The 24,471-nt window shown below is 41.0% G+C and overlaps 1 protein-coding gene across 2 annotated transcripts in view; it reads left to right on the plus strand.

The window, feature by feature from the left end:
* UTRN (utrophin) overlaps nt 1-24,471 on the plus strand; it is a 1,458,479-nt gene that overhangs the window by 1,252,250 nt on the left and 181,758 nt on the right. For both annotated transcript variants that reach the window (XM_029594027.1, XM_029594025.1), the window contains one exon: nt 18,055-18,212. In XM_029594027.1, coding sequence (XP_029449887.1) covers nt 18,055-18,212 — 158 coding nt within the window. The remainder of the gene's footprint in view (nt 1-18,054; nt 18,213-24,471) is intronic.

Here is a 24,471-nt window from a genome sequence, read left to right on the forward strand (position 1 = left end):
TTCCAGCGTGTCCACTCTGTTGCAGTTCTTAGTGTCATCCGCAAAAAGACAAACCTTACCTTCTATCCCGTCCGCAATGTCTCTCACAAAGATATTGAACAGGACCGGTCCCAACACCGATCTTTGCGGTACACCACTTAAAACCGCTCTCTCTTCAGAGAAAGTTCCATTTACCATCACGCATTGTCTTCTGTCCGTCAACCAGTTTTCAATCCAGGTCACCACCTCAGCACTCACTCCTAAGCTTCTCATTTTATTCACCAGTCTCCTGTGCGGAACTGTATCAAAAGCTTTGCTGAAATCCAAGTAGATGACATCGAGCGCTCTTCCTTGATCCAATTCCTTGGTTACCCAGTCAAAAAAGTCAATCAGATTTGTCTGACAGGATCTTCCTCTGGTGAATCCATGCTGTCTCTGGTCCATCAATTCTCCGGACTGTAGATAGTTCACTATTCTCTCTTTCAACAGTGACTCCATTACTTTTCCCACCACCGGAGTGAGGCTAACCGGTCTGTAGTTACAAGCCTCCTCTCTGTTCCCACTCTTGTGAAGCGGGACCACCAACGCTCTTCTCCAATCACTCGGCACCACTCCCGTTTCTAGGGATCTATTGAACAGGTCGCACAGCTGTCCCGCCAGCACATCTCTGAGCTCCCTCAGTATCCTTGGATGAATCCCATCAGGCCCCATGGCTTTGTCCACTTTCAGATTCTTTAGCTCTTCCCATATATTATCTACTGTAAAAGGATTTTCATCTATTCCACTTCCCTCCAGTTTCTTGTTGTGTAGAGATGGTCCTTCTCCAGGGTCTTCTTTAGTGAACACAGAGCTGAAGTATTCGTTTAATATTTCTGCCATTTCTTCGTCTCTCTCCACACATTGATCATTTCCACCTTTCAATTTCACTATACCACTTTGGACTTTTCTCTTTTCGCTGATGTATCTGAAAAATGTTTTGTCACCATTTTTTATCTCCTTGGCAATCCTCTCTTCCGCTTGACTTTTTGCCAACTTGATTAATTTCTTCATCTCCTTCAGTTGAATCAAATATTCTTCTTTGTGCTCCTCCCTTTGGGATCTTTTATGTTTCTTGAATGCTGTTCTTTTAGCTTTAATTTTGTCAGCCACCTCCTTTGAGAACCAGATAGGTTTCATTTTTCTTTTGCTTTTCTTTACATTTCTAACATATAGAGCAGTTGCCTTGGTGATTGCTCCTTTTAGATTGGTCCACTGCTGATCCACATCTCTCTCATTTTCCCATCCATTTAGTTCTTCCTCTAGGTACTTCCCCATTTCCTCAAAGTCTGTGTTTTTGAACTGTAAAACTCTGGTCTTTGTGCTTCTTTTCCATATTCTTTTAGTGATATTAAACCATACCGTTTGATGATCACTGGTGCTGAGGTGGGCGCCCACCTTGACATCAGAGACATTATCTCCATTAGTGAGCACTAAGTCGAGTTTAGTTCCTTCTCTCGTGGGTTCCAATACCATTTGTTTGAACAAAGATACTTGTATGGCATCCACTATTGCTGTACTATTTTTTTTTTTGTAAGAAGTAACTCTTGAGAAGTTGCCTTCATAAATTTAAATATTACTAGTTAAACAGGTTTATTAGGTGGATGTGATTGTCTAAGGAGCGGGGAACAAGAGAAGAAGCATTTGTTTTGTTTTTAAAGTAGCTGAGATGCTGCCCTGGGGATTGAGGCTAAAGTCAGAAAAAAATAGAGAGAGACTCATACATTGCCATTAATCCTACCATAATCTCCATCCTCTTACTACACAAATTTTAAAGCTTGTTTAATTCTTTTGAGGCTTTTAGACTGTTCGATTTAATTAAAAGTATTCCTGCAACGCTCACAGCCAAGTGACGATCTCAGCCACACAGAGGATCTGTAAATAGCATATCATTGGTATATATGGAAAATCCACCTCACTGTAATTACACACAAAAATGTGCGCATATATTGGACACATGATAAACACAAAAAAGAAGGAGAATTTGCAAGAGTTTGTAGGCATGCTGTGAATATTTCATATGGGATTCTGAGTTAGTCTTTCTTTAGCATAACTTTCTTTTTGAATATCTTGGCGTTCAGTTACAAATCTGGAGAACAATGCAAGAGGGATTTGACAAAAAGAGGGCAAGAGCTAAGAATTTGGTGATCTTGGTAAAATGAGACTAACAAGTTTGAATGGTTTTCTTTTTAACACTAAATGGCCTTCAGCAGCTCTCAGAAATCACATTAGTACTTTTTCAGGAATGCAAGTTTTCCAGAACAAAAGGAACATTAAAGAACTTCCCACGAGGGAAAAGAAAGAGAGGCCCGGCGGCATGTAGCCGGTGAAAGAACACTACTCGGAGAGTTTCTGAAGGATTTTGAAAATGCCCGCTAAAAGAAAGTGGAAAACTCTGATTTACCCCTCCAACCCATCCCCGGTTACAGGGCAACGCTGAATAACTTCATACTCACCGGCATTGGCAACGAGAATGGAGGAGAAAGCCTCCGCTTCGGTGTTGGAGGAGGGAGCCTCTGCGTCGCTGGGGGAAGTGACTCTCAGTCCTCCAGATCCCCGGCGCCCGATGATGACGTTCCCCATCCGCTCCTCTGTGGTTGCCGAGGTTCAGCTGCAATATCGGCAGGAGAGGAACACAGAGGAGATTTTCACAGCTTGCCTATCTCTCCTGAAGGAGCCATTGCAAAAGGAGAGGGTGAAGTGGAGGAGGAGGTAGTGCGAACATCGACCCCCTGAGCAGGGTGAAAGAGAGAGGAGTGGTCAGCTGATAATGGTGGTGGAAGGAAGGGCTGGAGGAGAAAGTAGATGAGCTAAGCCACTTTCATTTATTTATTTATTTATTTATTTATTAACTTTTATTTACCGACATTCGTGAAGCACATCATGCCGGTTTACAATGAACTCAGGTGGAAAATACAGTATAACAATAAAAAATATTAATAACAATAATAATAAATAATAACAATTAACAATATGAGGGGATGAGGAGGAGAAGGGGACAAGGCAGAAAGGAAGATGAAGTAAAAAAAACAAATTAAATAAGAATAGAGGGAAAACTATGTACAGATGAGAAATATGTACATGGGTCATTAACTTAAGTGTAGGTACCAGTAACTTAAGCCAGCCATTGTGACTCTTGATGTGTTATGGGACTTAGTGGCCGGTTTAGGCAAGTCTCAGTATGAATCCAATGGAAAAGCTGAAGTTCTCAATGCAAAAGTGGAAAAGTTGGAAGAGAAATTGGGAAAAGTGGAACCCAAGCTTGAGGCGGTGAAAGCTACTTTGAAAACAAATTGTGACTGTAATGTGAAGCTGATTAAAGATGTTACAAATGCTTCATGCAAAATTGAAAATCTAGAAAATTACTCCAAACACCTCAACCTTAGATTCTTAAATTTTCCTAAAATGGTGGGACAAACAATTGATATGACAGTAAAGACATTTTTTCTTGAAAATTTGAAGCTTGACTAGAGCAGGTTACCCTGTATTGTTAAGCAATTTTTCCTACCAGTCTCACAAAAAGCCAGACAGCGTGTTGAAAATCAGGTTGAGATTATGGAGAATTTTAACACAATACCTGGAAGATTCCATGGTAGAACTTTGTGAAAGAGCTACTCTCTTGGTAACTTTTACATCAGAGTATGATTTGGGTATCATGATGAAAAGTTTCTTTAAAAATATGACAACTCCATGCTATGGAACTCTGGTGAGAATTTTCCCCAATCTGGCTCGTGTTACACAGCAAAGAAGAAGGGAATTCCTTGTTTATAGATCACAAGTTAAAACTATGGGTTATTCTTTTGTTTTGAGATACCCGTGCAGATGCATTGTGAAATATAAGGATGAATGTTTCATTTTTTATTATCCTGAGCAGCTTAAATCGTTTTTGAATTCTAGGATGATTTATGTAATATCTCCTAGTTAGCACTAAGTTGGGATGTAAAGAATATATTTGTTGTCAACCACGTTAAGCTATTTCTTTTTCGTGTGATACGAAAACGTTTGAATTACCTAAATTCTCCTGAATATTCGTCCCTTTTTCTCCTTTACATTACTTTTTGGAGGAAAACATAACAAGATTGTGTTCTTTATTATATTTTGTATAAAATGTTCTGTATTAATATGGATATTCCTATGTTTCCTTTAGTAAGAACATTTGAAAATCACAATAAAGAATAAATTAAAAGAACTGCCCACTTGAATGGAATCCTATGGAACAGGCCACCAAGATGGCTTTGCAGAACCAAATTAATGATGTTAACCCCCGTGGAAGATGCTGACCATAGGAAAAACCTTAGTGTGACCTCAGACCCCAGGACCTCGGGTGTAGGGTTGGTAAATATTGCTTATAAATATTGAGGTCTATATTCAGACACAGTCCGGATAGCAAGGTTATCCAGATAAAAACTTATCTGGCTAACTTTGGAGGCATATTCAGTAGTTCAGCTGCACTATTAAATATATTCCGTGTAGAATGATGAAGCCTGCACTAAAGGGGGCAGGGGCGAAGGAGGGGGCAGGCGGGCGATCGCACCACGGCGGTGCAATTTCTCCTGCCACGGTGCGGCCAGCTGCAGGCTATCGTGGGCGTAGTGCCACCATAAAAGGTGGTGCTATTCCCCGCGCTGTTGCCAGCGATAATGTTCGAAACATTATCGCCGGCAGTGGTGCCGCCACCTACTCCTCCCTAACTCCTCTCTAACTCTAGGACAGCTCTTTGACAACCAGACTTACCCAACTATGTCATCCAGCTAACTGAATATCAAAGATAGCTGGTTAACTTAGCCGGCTAACTCAACTCCTCCCAGTTAGTCCCTGAACCATCCCTAACTTACAGGCCGATACAGAATGGTGCGCTTAGCCATGCGTTTTTGACACGCTATTATTACCCCTTATACTGTACGGGGTAATAGTGCATGGAAAACGCGCGGCCAACCCCCCCCCCCCCCCGAAACTAATAGCGCTCATCACATGCAAATGCAGGCGTTAATTTCAGACGACACCGGGCAAGTGTAAAGAAAAGCAGAAGAAACTGCTTTTCTGTACACCCTCTGACTTAATATCATAGCGATATTAAGTCAGAGGCCCCAAAAATAAAAAAACTTCTTTAAAAAAAAAAAAAAATATCTGCCCGCGGGTTGGAAAACGGACGCTCAATTTTGACAGTGTCTGTTTTCCGAACACATGGCTGTCAGCAGGTTCGACAACCGACGCCAGTAAAATTAAGCGTCAGTTGTCGGACCCGCTGTCAGTCTCTGCTTCCGCCAATAAGGAGGCTCTAGGGAAGTGCTCGTGTCCCTAGCGCCTCCTTATTAGCCTCCTTATTAGCCTCCAATTCAGTATTTAAATTAGTGCCACTAATTTAAATACTGAATTGCACGCCCAGGAGAGGTGCCTGGGCACGCATCGGGAGAGTGGGAGCTCGCCTTGGAGCACCAGCTCTGCCGCTGTTTTTTTTTAATCAGCCTGTTAGGGGGTTATTTCCTAAGCACTTATCGAGTGTGTTAGGGCCTATCGCGTGTGTTAGGGCCTAACGCACGCGAAAAAGGCCCTTATCGCATGCGAAAAGGGCTTTTTCGCGGCAGTAACATTAAAATTGGGGAGGGGAGGAGTCGGGGCGAAGTTAGGGAGGAGTTAGCGGCGGCACCGATGCTGGCGATAATGTTTCGAACGTTATCGCCGGCAGTAGCACGGGGAATAGCACCACTTATTACGCACCGCGACCTAAGAAATCGCACCACCGTGGTACGATCGGCTGCGGACTATCGCCCGCCTGCCTCCTTCTTTGCCCCCTTTAGTGCAGGCTGAGGAATGATGAATCCTGGCCTTATTTTGCTAAATTCTAGCCCCCTAACTTATTAGCCGGCTAAAAGTTAGCCAGATAAAGGCTGAATAAAGCCAGGTAAGCCATTTAGAAGGATAACTATTATGTTATTGATCTAAATGGCTTTTAAATATGGACCTCATTGTTTTTAATATTGTTATACCTGCAAAAATTGTAATAGTGCATTTGGCAAACTTTTAGAAATGTTTTCAAGCATTTTAATTTTGCATGTGTGTATAGCTCTTGCGTCTAGCATGATCCCTTCACTGAGTGGAAGAGGGCAATATGTAGGGCTTCCTTCCAAGCAGAAATAGTATGGTGGACAAAAGGTTTGTTACCCACCAATACAAAATTAGATTCTTAATGGGGTGATTGGGAAAAAATACCTGTGTAGGATATCAATGTGAGATTGGTGATGCAAAAGGAGGATTATATTCAGTGTGTTATAGAGCAAAATCATTTTGATATATTACTCATTACAGAGTCATGGCATTATGAACATGTCTTTGTTCTTCAGAATGCAGTCTGTCCAGATGGCTACACTTATGTCCGGCAGGCATGGTTACATTAACAGGGAGGTGGTGTTGTATTTATTTATGAGCATAATCTGAGAATACAGAAAATTGATTTTTCTTTTCCCATCTTTGTAGAGACTTTCAGGTCAATCCAGTAAAATGCGGCCGCGTTTACCCCGCTCCTATCCCGCTTTCTACTCAATTTCCGGCCGCGTTAGCCCTTCCTGCGATCCACAATCCCCTTTAACCTACTCTTACCGCGTCCTTAAATCCCCGGGTAACCCCTTCTGCACACGGCATGTATATTACATGTAAACAATCGAATTAGCTATTCCCTACCATCCAGTAACGCGTGCCCCGACTATCGCTTTTTTACCCTGCCGTTTTGCCGCGCGTTTAACCTGCTAACTTACCGCCTACCCTTACCCCTGCCCTGGGCGCGTCCATGGGTGCTGATCTCCAGGGCAGCCCCAGTCCTCTCCCCTCCTCCCGAAGCAACAAAAGAGAAAAAAATGGAAAAAGCGAAAAAGAGAAAAAAAAAAAGCGAAAAAAAAAGTTGCAAGAGAGAGAGGAATGGCAATCCTATGCTCGGGATTGCCAGTCCTCTCTCCCCCTCCTCCCGAGGCAGGCGTGAAAAGCAGCCTTGCTCCGGGAGGAGGGGAGAGAGGACTGGAAGTGTAAAGCGACGAAGCGACTTACTTTTTTTGCAGCCCCCCTCCGGAGACGGACATTGGCGAGGACGACCGCGGCTCCCCTGCCTCCAGCTGCCCGCGAAGATGGACACCTGCATGGGCAAAAGCAGCCCCTGTTCGTGCAATTGGGCCGCTCAAGGCGTGACGTCACGACGTTTGGCGTCACGGCATGTGACGTCACGTCTTGAGCGGCCCAATTGCACGCACAGGGGCTGCTTTCGCCCGTGCGTCCATCTTCACGGGCAGCTGGAGGCAGGGGAGCCGCGGTCGTCTTCGCCGATGTCCATCTCCGGAGGGGGGCTGCAAAAAAAGTAAGTCGCTTCGTCGCTTTACACTGCCATTCCTCTCTCCCCTCCTCCCGGAACAAGGCTGCTTTTCACGCCGTGCTTCGGGAGGAGGGGAGAGAGGGCTGACAAGCCCGAGCATCGGAGAACCGTTCACTTCCTGGTACCTGTCATTTCAAATGTCATTTGAAATTACATTTGAAATGACAGATACCAGCATGTCCGTGAAGCGTTAGGCCCGCGCGCCCAGGTTACTGTATAGGCGCTGTATAGCGCTCTAGACAGTAAAATGGGTTGCGCGGGCCTAACACTTCATGGACGCGTCTTAGATGCAGCTTGCATTTGCAGGCTATTTACATACAGGATGGAGCGGTAGGTGAGCTGGACTGTGCGTGTGGCAACCGCGAGTGCGCCGGGTACTAACGCAGCTCTTCCTGCCACTCGTTACTGGATTGACCTGCTTATTAGTAAAGGTCAATGACTGCTACATTAGCAACATTTATTTGCCTCACATGCTTGAATTTCAAAGCCTACTAGACTCATTAGTTTTTATGGTTTTTAAGTATGGTAAATATATGATTTGGGCTGATTTTAGCACCCACATGGATGATGACTCTTAACATAGTAACACAGTAATGAAGATAGAAAAGGTCCATCTAGTCTGCCCAACAAGTTTCTTAAGGGTAGTAACTGTCTCTCCATGCAGGTCATCCTCAAGCCTTATGATAAGGGTAGTAATATTTACAATCAAAACCAAGCAACTGTCAAACCCATTACTGCTCGCAACATTTTTACTGGATGAGAAGCCTCCTTGAAAATTCATACAGTGCTGCTTAATGTGCTTTGCTTTTTTGAATTTGACCGTAGAAGCAGTGCTGTGCTTCTCCTCTTATGTCTGCGTATCTGTACCCCAGACTGTAAAAGTCGGGGCCCACATCGGTTGACATCTGAATTCAATTCTCCTTCCCCACCCACGCTGAAGCAGAGAGTGATATTACAGTTGCATCAAAAGCATGAAGGCTTATTGGTTAAGGACAGTAATCCCCATGCTTTCTGTTAAGGCTAGTTTAAATATAGCCATTTAAGCGTAGTTTAATTGTAGCCATTCAAGGGCAATGACAGCAGCCCTGATGACCATTAATTACAAACAGCTAATATATATTGCAATGCATATGGCAAGTCACATTTTGGGCTTCCTTTTGTGCCCATGACAAGAGATCCGAGAGATAAGGGATTTAACAACTTGTGAACAATTGTAGTCGGATCACTATTTGATAATGCTAACCCTTAATTGTCAGATGAGGCTAAAGAAACATAATAGTCACATAAGGAAACAGGAACGCTCAAAGGTGAACTTGGATGAGTTCCTCTCTCATTGGAAAGCAGAGTTCAGAACTGTAATTTGCATATCTGTTGAAAATGCCCTGCAAATATGGCATGGGAGTTTATCAAACACATATGATAAAGTAGCACCATTACAGGGAAAGAGGATGAGAAGTAACACATCAGCTCCTAGTTTCTCTAGTTCACTATGTACCATGAGAAGAATTTTATATTGAGCAGAAAAATGGTAAGGAAAGCATAAAGATGCAGTGTCTAAGCTGATGTATAGTACTCTATTAAGGGAGTATATAGGGCTCTATGTCATGCTACTAAATGGAATTACTACGCTGACACTTTAGCTGATGGTCTAAATTAATCTTTGGAGTAGTTTTTATTGGTCAAAAATTTGTCAATTAAAGGCTTATGAACTCCTGGATTGTAAAACTGCAGCAATTTATTTTGACGATAAAGTATCAAATATTAAGACACAAGTAGCAGGGAAGACCCTCTTGGTTGATGAGTTAATCTCAACTGATTCTATTGATAGATGGTCCAAATTCAGACCCTTAACATTGAAAGAGGTTATATCTATTATTTTTACTTTGGAAACTGCAGTTTCCTGCTTGAATCCATGTCCGTTTGCAGTGATTAGAAGCATGAAGGTGTTTTATGAAGTTATTAGCTCTATTGTTAATCAATCTTTGGCTGAGGGTCATGGACCTGGCTTCTTGAAGCAAGCGATGGTCAGACCCATTCAGAAAGATAACAGTAAGCCCATTAGCGATCCCACCAATTACCGTCCCGTTTTGAATTTATTCACTGTAGCAAAGGTTATAGAAAAAAGTGTCCTGTTACACCTGGATGTGAGTGATTATGACATACTTGATGAAAAGAGTTTGGTTTTTTGCAGAGGTCATAACACAGAGCTGTTTCTACAGAATTTACTTGATACATTGTTTGTTATATGGATTGGGGCACAGCTGGTATTTTGGTGCAGCTTGACGTTTCTTTTCTTGTGCCTTTGACACGAGTCGCGGCATTCTTGTCTTTCACTTAAGGATGATTGGAATATCTGGTTTTATTCTGAAATGGTTTCAATCAGTTTTGAATGGCAGGAGACAACATGTTCAAATCAGGGAGTCATATTTTGCTATGGTATGTTATAACCATAGGAGTGCCACAAGGTTCAGTACTGTCAACCGCTCGAAACTCCTGGAAAATGGAATAACAACCTCTGCACAAAAACAGATTTCTCTCTTGTAGGGATGAAGACTTCAAGTGGGGGGGTCCTCAGTTGTAACTTGATATTGATCTTACTCACAGTCACCCAATGTCTCTCTCTCTCTCTCTCTTTTGACTTTTCTCGAATCCCACAGTGGAAGGGATCCACTTTGAAAATGCAGCTCTTGATATTCCTCCAGTAGGGCAGGATGAGGGGCACCAAAACTCTTTTTCGCAGTTTTTCTAACCAAAATGTCCTTTGCCCAAAAATTGATTCTAAAATACCGGAATGTCCATACAGCAGATCACCACCATACCTCTGACCTGAAGGAAGTTGTGGAGGTGCAGGTCTTCCCTGTCCTGGGCCCCCCAGGGAAAAGTTTCCCCATGACCTCCCTCCAGGCAAACACCCAGGATTCTCATAGGCTTCCTACAACAAAAGAATGTCCAAAAGTCCCGAAAACAAGTCGAAAGCCCACCAAAACAGCCAAGGAGTGGACTGCAAAGCAGCTTCCCAGCCTTGCCCAGGACTTATGGGCAGGAAGTACCCGAGCCCAATGGTAGGCTCAAAATTCCAGTGAATGACTAAACTCCAACTTCCTCCTAACTCTCGGAAGAGAGCTGCCTTTATTCTTTCCCAGGGGGTTGGCCATCCAGCACCCTCAAGGGGAAGGCTGTTTCTGAATGGTGCCTCCCCTTAATCACCAAGTCTCACAACACTAGTTGAGTTATCAGGGCTTAATGGTAATGTGCCCGAGGGGGGGTGGGGGGGGACATTACACATGTGAAAGAGCCTAGTAGGAAAATAATGTGCAAACGTTTGGTGTGCAAAATATTTTTTTTCCTGTAAAACCTTCTGCAAAGCAAATTTCACATGTAGTTTTACTATGAGCTAATAATCAACTGCTTTGCATGATTTTGAATTGCAGCAATTCATTAACTATGAATTTGAATACAATTTTGCATATGTAAAGAAGCTATGAATACAGTTTTACTTTTTGCGAAGACAACTTTTTCAAATGATTCTTCACATGCTAAAATGGGAAAAAAGTGCATGCTATCCCAAATAAAGCATACTACTTGTCTTTTTTTACACAAAGGGTCCTTTGCAATTGTTTTCTATTTTTTAGTACATTGGCCTTAGATGAATCCTAAATCTCACTCCCTTAAAGTGAATGAGATGTGTGAATAGTTCTTCTATATGATTGGAATGTTAACGTACTGTTGAATGCAATGTTTTAAATTCTCTTTTTAGCTTTAGGTCAAGTTTGTGCAGTCCGGCTTTCATTTCACAAAATGGCTAAATGTGCGTGAAAGTCACTTCCTGTAGTGTGTTTATATGGGCATTTGTATGTGTGCATCTGCATCTATATATCAGTATCCATATTTATATATTTCTGTCTGTATATCAACACTGAAATGTTCAGACACGCCATTTTAAAATAAATGCCATTCCATGTATACCTTGAACAAAATATATAATAGTTGTATATTAGATTTAGTGTTTATTTTACCCTATCTAGTATGGGAGATGCCTTCTTATTGCTCAGTGAAAAGGGATGCCACTTGGGAGTCCTAGGAGTACCAAGATGGGAAGAGCAAAGTCAATACAAGAGATCTTTTGCTATTTGTGAGTTTTAGACATACCTCCACTTTACTCATAATCAGTGAGTATCAAATCTTCAATTGCCAAGCATTGTATTATGCAGGCATATTTTTCATTGCAGAAACAGGTAGTGGTTATCAGACAAACGTGGCTCAACTTCTCCACCGTCACCGACTTCTCTTGTCTCTGTAAACTTAGTGTTTGAACAAAAGGCTGAGTACCCTATATAATAAAAGCCAGTGTCTCTCTGCCTGTCTGTCGCTGTCCTATAAACGGAGTCGGACATCCTAAAGTCTTTTGCCGACCAATCAGCTTTTTGAACTGGTTGCTAAGCAACTAATCACACTGCCAGCCAGTGGCTGAATGCCCCAGTTTTGTTGTTTTGAAGTGGTTAAAAGGAGGTTCACACTACAGATGTAAACACAGACACACAGGAACTAAGAGGGGGTATTGACCCTGGGGGAGGAGCCTGCTGAAACTGAGGGGGTGATTATGACTGCTTCTAAGCATTCTGGAAAGCACTGCCATTTGTTTGAGATCTTCTCCCCCCCCCCCTCCCCCCCACTCTCTTCTCTGTAAAATTATTAACTGACAGTAAAACATCCATGCATATGTTATATTTTCTAAAAGTTGGCAAAATGAAGATTTCAGAAATGAGGTGATATCATTCCCTCCACAAATGTTCTTACCCATAAACTAGAGCAAAGGTGTGTAATAGTGGCCACGATGAAGCACTTTAATAAAACTGGTTTTGAACACATATTTTAAAAGCTGTTGTGCAGTATAGAGATTTTGAGGAAGCAGAACTTGAGTCAGGAGTGTTTCTTAGTACTGTTATAAAGAAAATTAATCTGCTTGGATGTATTAATAAGGATATTACATATAAGATTAAGGGGATGTGCATTCATTTAAAACGAATTTGAAAAATAGGACAAATGAGGCCATTTTTTTGTTTATTCCAAATTGAATGAAACGAAAATGGCCTCTTACAAAAAGACCCAAAACGTTTCTGGTATTTTTGTTTTTGTTGGGAGAGGGGAAGAGAAGACTGAGGAGTGACATGCTTGCAGTCTTTAAATACATAAAGGAAGGGGTTTGTTATAATGAAGACAGTCACATCACCCTATGTTGCCTCAGTCATATACTTTATAAGCCCTCTGGGGCAGGGATATGCCTATTGTATCTGAAATTGAACCCGCCTTGAGCCCACGTTTGAAATGGCGAGTAATCAAATAAAAAATGCAGTCCAATTGGTCACCATTTCCACAGGTTCTTTTTATAGGCACGCACTGGATCAAGTTATCATAGGGGATTTATTTATGTATGTATGTATTTTATTTATAAATGTATTTATCGCCCATCTACAATGCTAGGCGATTCACAGTAAACATACATAATCCAACATACACATCAATAACAAAATAATAGTCATTGGAGGGGTTTTTGAAGAGCAGGCTGCTAGTTGCTAGAGGGCCAGTTGAAGTCCCTTTCTGCTCTGTTATTCTAAGGTTTTGTGATTTCTGGCTCTCACCACTTATGCTAATGTCTGTTAGTGATTTGTGTAGGGATGGCTGAAGTGGCCTTCCCACTAAGTGGGAAATGCATATGGTGCACTAAGGATTGAATGTGAGGTCAGATAGAGATAGCAGTGGGGGATGGAAATGGAAACGATTGGAACTGTGTGATTAGTTTAATAACAAAAAAGTGGCCTGCTTTGCTGACAGAACCTATAAGAATAAATGATGCTGAAAATTAAGTTTTTGTTAATTGGATTATTTTTCTGAGTGTGTACACATAAAATTAATGCCATATTTCATTATTATTACTCTGCATCAGTGTCACTAGGCTTTACGTTGCTGCTTGCTGGTGCAGAGCTGACAGTGGTAGATATTTAATTTAATGGCTCAGCAAACTATTCCTGTGACAAAACATTTGTGGAAGGAACCATAGCTGCTTGTCAAATGAGGAATTTATCTTGACATCCTTATTCTACAGGTGTCTAGTGCTGATTACTCCAAACTATCTCCTGTTTTTCTCTATAAGATTTGATTTCTAAAAATACGACATATATATCTAGTTGCTTTTTATCACATGCTGAATATCCTGTCTTCATAGACTCTACACTATGGAGTAGATTTTAAAAGGAGCGCGCGCAGCATATGTGTGCATGCGCTACCCAGCGCGCACACATGTACACTCGATTGTATAACTTGCATGCACAAGTTATAAAATCAGGGGTCGGCACACGCAAGGGGGTGCACTGCCGAGCCACACTGCCTTCCCCCGTTCCCTCCCCCTAACTGACCTTCCCACCCCTTCCCACCCCTTCCCTTAACCTATCCTCCCCCTAGCCGTATTCTAACCCCCCCCAAAATATTTATTTTACCTTTTGCACCTGCCGGCACACGATCCTCCAACAGAGCCGCAATGGCCGCTCTGTCGGAGGCCTCTGGTTCCTCCCCTGCCCTGCCCCTGGACTGCCCTGCCCCTGCCCCGCCCCTGGACTTACACGTGTCCTGGGGTTTTAGGCACGTTGCTGGGCCTTTTTAAAATAGGCCCGGCATGCGTAGACCGATTTACGTGCATAACCCTTTTAAAATCCGGCCCTATAGGTTTTGGGCTGAGTGTCCATGTCTGAGCTAGATACCCTCAGGGAGAGGGGGAAGGGAGTTCCTAGAAAAATAGTGCCAGTACTCATATACAGGGCCATCCTTGGGGTTTGTCAGTGGAAAATGACCAAAGCACTGCCCCCTGCAACCAGGGGGCAGTGCTTTGGTCATTTTGGTCATTGCTGGCTTTTCATGGCCTCAAAGCCATGAAAAGCCAGCATTGCAAATATTACATTGGTCCCTAAACCACCAGTATACCTCTTATTGGGATAACATAACACATCAAACTGCTTTAGATACCTACACAGAAACTACATACATACAAAGAACATTGATAGACCCTCATCAAATACAGAATAGAAATGTGCCGACTAAAACTGAGCTGCAAACCCTAAGAAGTCAGGTTGTACATGCAGTGCAACATCAGACAAATAGTAACAGAAATTATTTTCCTCCTGTACCGCGAAAAATACAAAAATATCAGATATGCTGCACTTTCACATTCATAAAGCTGACATATTTGAATCACTGTTCCAAAACTAAAATGGTATGTTCCCTACCTTTGTTAGCTCCATGCTTTGGGCCCCAACTTAACACCTGCCTCCCACAACAATGACAGGCTAAGCAGCCACAACATAAGACTTCTCCCCAGCATACACACAAACATATGATGGGGGCTTGGCGGCCCTAACATAAGACTTCACCCCCACATTCAAAAGAAGAAGGGGGGGCACCTTATCATGATATGTATGATATGTATTTGCTTGCACTGCCTCCTCTCTAAGTACATTTATCTAATTCATATTTAGGGCCTGATTTAAAAAAAAACAAACCATTTAGATGCTTAAAATTGGATTTTATTCATGGAAATGCACTTTACCTGTGTAAGAGGGCTTTTGAAAATTGCTACAGTATATGCCATTGACTTGTCCATAGGATTTTCACTTGTAAGTACACTTTACACACGTAAATGGCGTTTTAAAATTGCTACATTTACACGCATATCACCTTTTAAAATTACCCACTTGTTGTGCATATCCTTGTTGTGAATGGCACCATTTTGATCCTGAAAAGCAGGCTTTTTTGTGCTCTTAAAGACCAGAGTCAGCCACCCTTGCTGTAGCCAATATTTAAGAAATCAGAAAGCTTGACTTTCCATGACTATTTTTCAAAGAAATGTATGCAGCCCCCGGAGCGTCCTGACATCATCATCTTGGGACTTGAGAGGGGCGTTCTTAATTGGCCCTGTAGCGGTGCACAGCCGCTGCTGACGCGTTGCCGAAGCCGCGTGCGCAGCTTTCTCCAACTGTGCAACTGTTCGTTATCTGCCGCTGCTGCCTACTTTGGAAACACCTCCAAAAAAGCCCCTCTCTCTCCCTTCGTTATTTCTTGCTTTGCATCAATTTGTTGAATCTTATGGGGAAGAAGAGGAAAGGGACTGTCCATGTTTTCCCTTCCAACCCCACAGTTCCTTCCCCTTCTGTGTCCCAGCCGACTATCAATGGGTTTTTGCAGCCTTTGGGTACCAGTACACCATCAGTGCTGCCTCAGCTTGGCATGGGGGCTCCTGCCTCTTCTTCCTCGGGGAATTCTACCTCCCTCAGCCCTGAGTTCACCTTACCACCTGGACTGGATTCTGTGTTTTTAACAGATTTGCAGGAGATTTTGCCTCAGCCTTCTAGAGCTCTACAGGCTTCTCCTGTGGTAAGGGAACCTGTTTTGATGGACTCTCAGGTTATGTTGGATGTTTCTAATTCCTTGGTGACACTTGTTCCTGGTATTCCTTCTAATCGTCCTGAGAGACCTGCGCAGATTACCATGGAAACACATTGGACTGCTATTAAGGGACTGGAAATTTCTCTTGGGTCTAAAATTGAAAATATTTCTATGGTTGTTGGGTCCATCCAACCACATGCTTTGGCACATGGTACAGTTATTAAGAGCAACTGAAAACGTATTTCCAATTTTGAAAAACAATGTGAAACATCAGGCAAAAGTGATACAGTATTGATTAAAGGGCAAGAATTTTAACGTAGGTTAGAAGCTTTAGAAAATAATTCAAGGAGATTAAATTTAAGAATTCTTAATTTTCCTAAATCATCTAGAATTTTACCTATTGAAATGGTTAGGAAATTTTATGTAGAGGTACTTAAGGTCCCATATGATACTATCCCACCTATTACCAAGGCTTTTTATATCTCTAGAATAAAACAAAGATTAGCCGAAAGTCCTCAAAAAAATTTTTATTCAATCAATAAGTGCCCAACTCTAGGCCTGAGTTTCACCCAATTGTGGGCTGCTTCAGGGGCTCAAAACAGCAAAATATCACTTTTAGGATGTGCTTTACAATCTTTTAAGCCTCATTCAGAACGTTGCCCAAAACGTAAGTGACAGATATAGTTGGTGTGCTCATTCCATGTGAGTTCATAAACAGACTCTTAGGCATATGATTATTAAACACTCGGGTTTTTTCATCAGAGCGGCTACAGAAATAATATAGCTTCAATCAGCAACATAATTCTTAATGCCAATCAGAGTGGTCCCAACCGCCAACAAAAGGTAATGTACATTCAAACAGAGGTGGATATTTACCATCAGCCAAACTATAGTAGCGTTTTCAATAGTCTCGATACTATTACAGTACACATTGTATACCAAGTAATATCTCCTCTAGACCATCTGCTGAACCTTTGACTAATCCCCCTATATAATCTAATGTATTAGACAATTTAACAGCCATGCTCCAGGAATCTCAGGTTGATATTGAGAGCTTTGCTACTTTATTGGTGGTATTTACCTTGGAACCTGATAGAATTTGGACCATGAAAATGTTCTTTCATGCCCCAGACAAAAGGTTTTTTGGCCAACAGCTTGCAATATTTCGTGACGTAGCGAAAACTACCCAGCTGAGACAACATTCCACTTTTTTAGATCAACGTCCTCGCAGCAACAAAATTATGCGAGAACCCAGATTTCAAAAAGGCAAAACCATGAACACGGGATACAACGTGTAAAAGTGGTATTTTCTCTATGTGTGTTATTGATTGATAGAGAAATCTTTGATTGAATCCCTTTGTATTGTGATACCTTGTAAGTTCAGACATAGGCAGACAAACCACAGATTTTAATGTTTTGACATGCTGGCCTCTGCTGATTTATCCCCAGTAGGTTTTTAGAGGAGGCAGATTTTTGGGGGCATTTCAGGGCAGAGCCAACATATCCGGCCAGATCTAACATAACTCATTATCTGGTTGTGCTGGAAAGCAGTCCTAAAGTTATCTAGATAATGTATCCTTAATCCTGGATATATTCTGTGGCATTCATAACCGGCTGCATTCCACTGAATATACGAATAAAGTTATTTGGGTAACATGACCTGCTCCCCGCACTGCTAAGTATGCTATAGTGTCATCCTTGACATTCATTACTCAGAATTCCACACACGAGAGATTAAAAACTTTAGTGTCCCTCGCTTTATAAGGATGGCTTGGTATGGTTTGTATTCCTTTTGTTTAACTGTTTTAGAAGTTGATTTAAATTCCTGGCTTAATTATCATTTTTCAACAGTGGCAGCAATTTGTGTAGCATTCCCAGTTCATTTTGAGCTCAAATTGATGAGTTCTTGTTGTTGGATATACATCTAATTGTTGTACTAATTAGTAAATTAAGCATTTTGGTTTAAGCAGTATTGAAAAAATGCATGTGATGTCTGGTCATACATTCTCTAAATCTATTGCTGAGCTCCATTTCAACTAAAGAAACAACATTTCAAGGGAACTAATTGTTACTCTTTCAAATATTTTGCATAATATGTCATGTATATTTAGATAAATCAGATATGCATTAGCCAAAAATCATTTTGCTTATTGGCCCCTGTCTGAAATGGAGTATTTAAAAATATTGTAAATCTTCCCAAATATTAGATGACTTTCCCTTTTTAACTACCTCCACTTTCTCCATTGTAGATCTTTTTCAGGAAGTGTCGGGATCCGGAGACACATGCGACCAGAGACAGCTTGGCCTCTTACTTCATGATGCTATCCAGGTCCCTCGACAACTTGGAGAAGTGGCAGCTTTTGGTGGTAGTAATATCGAGCCCAGTGTTCGCAGCTGTTTTCAACATGTAAATAATGCTTTTTCTGTCTAAGCTTAAATAATATGCAAGTTTCAGGTATTACAACTGTAAATATTTATGATGCTGCCCTCCTTGTGCAACCACCTGCTTTTTCTTTTTCTTTTGACTCATAGCTTAATCCTCTAAGTTGCCCCAGTTGGAGCAGTGGTACAATGAGTGTTCATTCACTACCTGGGGATTTATCCCAACCTCGTCCCTCTCTCTCTCCTCCTAGATAGTTGCTGTAGTATATGTTATGTTTATATACTGCCTTCCCTGGAGATAGTCTACTCAAAGCAGTTCAAAAAACATAAGAATAGTGTAATAAATAACAGACATCATAAAAATATATCAAAAATACAATATCAAAATAATTCAAATATACAAATTAATAAAACTCATAAAAATATAAAATAAATCATACAAAACATAATTTCAAGCCAATAATTAAAAAAAAACTTTATTAAACCCCCTCTCAGACTCCTAGCTGATTCACAATCCATGTTCTCACTAGAATAACAATAGTCCTCTGGCTGAGAGATATGGATTGTGAAACATTCTCTAGTGCCAGACAATAGTCTCTTGAGCAAGGGCTAAAGCACCCTCCTAAGGCTGTGAGAACTGTCTCCAGAGCATCCTCTGCCCTTATCAGCTGGTGAAGCAAGGTCCCAGAATTGATCTTCAGCTTCCCACATGGTTCTTCCACTTGCCTATCTGATCAGCTCATTTCTCCTGATCCGGTTTGGTATGTCTCTGCAATCTTTTTTACATTTCTTTATACTGTATATATTTATGGTCCTTCTTTTTTGTGAAGTGCCTGCAGTTATCTTGCTGGCACAGAGCAGCTTGTTCCTATTGAGAGCAAAAAGTCTGAATCTCAGCAGTGTGAGGGAGTGTTGCTGGAATCATTTTTGAGCATGCACATTAGGAAGTAACTTAAGAGCATAAAAACATAAGAAATTGCCATAGTGGGTCAGACCAAGGGTCCATCAAGCCCAACAACCAGTTTCCAACAGTGGCCAATCCAGGCTACAAGTACCTGGCAAGTACCCAAACACTAAGTAGATCCCACGCTACTGATGCCAGTAATAGCAGTAGCTATTCTCTAAGTCAGCTTGATTAATAGCAGTTAATGGCCTTCTCCTCCAAGAACTTATCCAAACCTTTTTTAAACCCAGTTGCATTAACTGCACTAACTACATCCTCTGGCAACAAATTCCAGAGCTTAATTGTGCATTGAGTGAAAAATAATTTTCTCCGATTAGTTTTAAATGTGCTACTTGCTAACTTCATAAAGTGCCCCCTAGTCCTTCTGTTATCCGAAAGAGTAAATAACCGATTCATATTTACCTGTTCTAGTCCTCTCATGATTTTAAAGACCTCTATCATATCCCCCCTCAGCCGAATCTTCTCCAAGCTGAACTGTCCTAAGCTATTTAGCCTTTCCTCATAGCGGAGCTGCTCCATCCCCTATCATTTTTGTCTTACTTCTCTGTACCTTCTCCATTGCAACTATATCTTTTTTTAGATGCAGTGACCAGAATTGTACACAGTACTCAAGGTGCAGTCTCACCATGGAGCAATACAGCAGCATTATGACATTTTCCATTTTATTCACCATCCCTTTCCTAACAATTCCTAACATTCTGTTTGCTTTTTTGACTGACTCAACACACTGAGCTAATTGCAATGCATTATCCACTATAATGCCTAGATCTTTTTCCTGGGTGGTAGATCCTAATATGGAACCTAAGATCATGTAACTATAGCATGGCTTATTTTTCCCTATATGCATCACCTTGCACTTGTCCACATTAAATTTCATCTGCAGTTTGGGTGCCCAATCTTCCAGGCTCGAATGTCCTCCTGCAATTTATCACAATCTGCTTGTGATTTAACTACTCTGAATAATTTTGTATCATCTGCAAATTTGATTACCTCACTCATCGTATTCCTTTCCAGATCATTTATAAATATATTGAGAAGCACTGGTTTACTTACAGATCCCTGAGGCACTCCACTGTTTATCCTTTTCCACTGAGAAAATTGACCATTTAATCCTACTCTCTGTTTCCTGTCTTTTAACCAGTTTGTAATTCATGAATGGACACTGCCTCCTATCCCATGACTTTTTGCTTTTCATAGAAGCCTCTCAGAAGGGACTTTGTCAAATGCCTTCTGAAAATCCAAATGCACTACATCTACTGGTTCACATTTATCTACATTTATTAATCCCTTCAAAAAATGAAACATTTTTGTGAGGCAAGACTTCCCTTGGGTAAATCCATCCTGACTGTGTTCCATTAAACCATGACTTTGTGATTTTGATCTTTAGAGTAGTTTCCACTATTTTTCTCGGGATTGAAGTCAGGCTCACTGGTCTATAGTTTCCTAGATTGTCCCTGGAGCCCTTTTTAAATATTGGGCTTACATTGGCCACCCTCCAGTCTTCAGGTACAATAGATGATTTTAATGATATGTTACAAATTTTAACTAATAGATATGAAATTTCATTTTTTATTTCCTTCAGAACCCTGGGGTGCATGCCATCTGGTCCAGGTGATTTGCTACTCTTTAATTTGTCGATCTGGCCTACATCATCTTCCAGGTTCACAGTGATTTGGTTCAGTTCATCTGACTCTTCACCCTTGAAAACTATCTCTGGAACTGGTATCTCCCCAACATCCTCATTAGTAAACACAGAAGAAAAGAATTTGTTTAGTCTTTCTGCAATGGCCTTATCTTCCCTAAGAGCCCCTTTAACCCCTCTGTCATCTAACGGTCCAACCAACTCCCTCACAGGTTTCTTGCTTCGGATATATTTTTAAAAGTTTTTATTATGAGTTTTGCCGCTATGGCCAACTTCATTTCAAATTCTCTCTTAGCCTGCCTTATCAATGTTTTACACTTAACTTGACAATGCTTATGCCTTTTCCTATTTTCTTCAGATAGATCCTTCTTCCAATTTTTGAAGGATTATTTTGACTAAAATGGCCTCTTTCACCTCACTTTTTAACCATGCCGGTAATTGTTTTACCTTCCTTCCACCTTTCTTAATGCATGGAATACTTCTGGACTGCACTTCTAAGATTGTATTTTTAAACAGTATCCACGCTTGTTGAACACCTTTAACCTTTGCAGCTGCACCTTTCAGGTTTTTCTAACTATTTTCCTCGTTTTATCAGTTTCCCTTTTGAAAATGTACTGTTAGAGCTGTAGATTTATATTGTCCCCTTTAAATCATTTGTTCAAATTTGATCATGTTATTATTATTATTGCCAAGTGCCCCCACTACCCCTTCCTCTCTCACCAAATCCTGTGTTCCACTAAGAATTAAATCTAAAATAGCTCCCTCTCTCATTGGTTCTTGAACCAATTGCTCCATGAAGCAGTTTTTATTCCATCCAGGAATTTTATGTCTCTAGCATGTCCTGATGTTACATTTACCCAGTCAATGCTGGGGTAATTGAAATCTCCCATTATTACTGCACTGCCAAATTGGTTAGCTTCCCTGATCTCTCTTAGCATTTCATCATCTGTCTGATCATTTTGGCCAGGTGGACGGTAGTATACTCCTATCATTATACTCTTACCCAACACACATGTGATTTCTACCCTTATAGATTCTACTGAGCATTTAGTCTCTTGCATGATCTTTATCCTGTTGGACTCTATAACCTCCCAGACACCAAGCTGATCCTCCCTATCATTGCGATATGATTTGTACCCTGATATAGCACTGTCCCATTGGTTATCCTCCTCCCACCAGGTCTCTGAAATGCCAGTTATATCTATCTCATCATTCACTGCTAAACATTCTATCTCTCTGGCATTGGCATAATACTTTACTGTTAATGTTTTTGACAGGAGTCTCTGCTAGTTTTAACAGCATAGTAATGGATCTGCTTGTAGTTCTCAAGCTGTAGACATGCTAGGAATGGTGCTTCTCCCTGTCTATATCCCATCTTCATTCTGTGTGCTGAAGGCAATTACTTTGCAATAAGGGCCAAATTTTAACAGCATTGCACAAGCTAAAAGGCCTATATATATGAGAGTATGTGAGCCACAACTTAGATTTTTAAGGCTACTAATTATGCACTTGTGTGTGCATTTGTTAGCTGGAAAAGGGGCGGGGCATGGGCATTCCAGGGCAGAGCTAACATTTAAATCCAGATTTTAAAACTAGAAGCCACAATGCACAGCAGCTTTTTAGCCTTATATATTTACTGTTGCTCTGATGAGGAGTATGTCTGCAGAAATTGGGTTTTAGGTCTACACGAATAGGGTGAGGGGTCCGGGTCAACTGGGGGACGTGCAGGATGAAGAACCAGAGGGGTCTGAATGACCTTGAGATTGACCAAGCAAACTGGTGGAACAGTTGGAAAAACTGGGAATGTCCTTCGCATGAGCATGTTTTAAAATCCACTTACCTACACGTGTTAAAGCTGACAAAATCCTAAGGAAGATCTGTGTTTGCTTGAGTAATCGCTTAAAATTAGGAATACACTTATACATGGTAGGTGTATTTTAAACCATATATGCGCAAACGTGCACATGTTTTAAATTCCAACATATGTCTGCTTGCGCACCCATATGTGCCTGTATGGGTGCCCACACACTCATTTTAAAATTAACCTGTAAGTATTTTAAGAAAGAAAGGAAAACAGAAAACTAAAGTTTATCCAAATATGAACATTCAAAGTAAAGCTCAATTCAGTTGAACACTCATTTTATAGTTTACAATGTTTATTTCTATGCTGGTGATTAACTCTCAGGAATCCCAAAGGATTTGTAGGAACAAAATAATTTATACATTTTATTGAGCTACGAGTTGGAACTTGGATATCTTAGTGTTTATGGTATGTCCCTGTTGTTCTACATGTGTGTCTGTTAGGGATGTGCATTCGTGTGCATTAATTTCTTCTGAATCGGTGGTACCTACGTACCTCGCTGACTATCTAGTACACGCAGGGAAATGGAGAGAATGTGTGCATCTCATTAATAAAAATACACGCATACTTTCCATTTTCCCGCATGTACTAAAAGTCGGCGATATATGCGGGTACCTGCCGAAATGAATGTAACTAATACACATCTCTAGTGTCTATGCACAGCATGTATTTGTTCTGTATGGTTCGGAACATACATTGACATAAGATAAAAGTAAATGAGAGGGTAGAGGTTAGAAACTATGTGAACTGAGCTGTCACCCCTAAAAAATAAATGAGATAAAAGCAGGTATCTCACAATCTTAACAATAAACAGATGGGACAGGAAATAATTACAGTGCTAAAAGAAAAAGAAGTAATGCTATGTGAAAGGCTATGAACACAAATTATTTTATTGTGCTTTGCTTAGAGCAGTTTTGGTCATTAAAGGAATAATAAGTTTAAGTACTAGTAGTCTAGATTATAAAATTCCTGACTTGCACACTCTAATGGCAGAGACAGAATTGGATACTGCTGTCACAAAGACATAGTTAAGAGTCCCATGACTGGATGCAGTCATACTGGGCTATAATTTCTTTAGGAAGATAGTATGGTTAAAAAAGGGAAAGAGGAGCACTTCATGTAAAAAAATATATATATATATTAAAGCAACTGAAAAGCAAAGGGGTAAGGAGGAGGAACTATTGGTTATCTTGAGTTTTTCATCTACTTTGTAGTAATCGACAGGCCTCTAATACAGGCAGTTGGACAGAGATTTAATCAGAGGCATACATAACATTACAATGAAGGGATAGGTGGGGGTGTTGGATGATTTCAATCTGTCAGATGTTCATTGCAGTATTCCAAAGGTAGGCGAGAAGCATAGAGTTCCTAGATGGCTTTCAAGAGGTATTCATTGGGCAAGTGGTGATGGGACCCCCTTGAGGGAGGGAGACAAATGGAGCTAGTGTGTCTGATATTTGCATAGGTTCTCATCTGAGCTCAAGATAACATCAGACAATAAGCAGTGCTGACTATAAAAGTAAAGGCAGAAAGGGGTTACACAAATGTCAAGTTTCTAGATTTCTAAAGTACTAACTTTTAAGATGGGGGAGTATCTCAAGGAGGCACTGGCAGAGTGGGAATACCCTTGCGAGGTAGAATAGTGGGCTTAAATAAAAGGTGCTGTTGTAAGGGCAGAAAATCTTTGTGTTAAGAAAGTAATTAAAAGTAAGAGGAAAAGGAGACTAATGTGTTTTTCAAAAACTTTGGCTGAAAAGGCAATGGCAAGGAGATTAGTTCAAAAGGTACAAGAGATCTCAAAAAGCAAGGAAGACAGG

The sequence above is a fragment of the Rhinatrema bivittatum genome, chromosome 3 (assembly GCF_901001135.1).
Source record: "Rhinatrema bivittatum chromosome 3, aRhiBiv1.1, whole genome shotgun sequence".
Taxonomy (NCBI): domain Eukaryota; kingdom Metazoa; phylum Chordata; class Amphibia; order Gymnophiona; family Rhinatrematidae; genus Rhinatrema; species Rhinatrema bivittatum.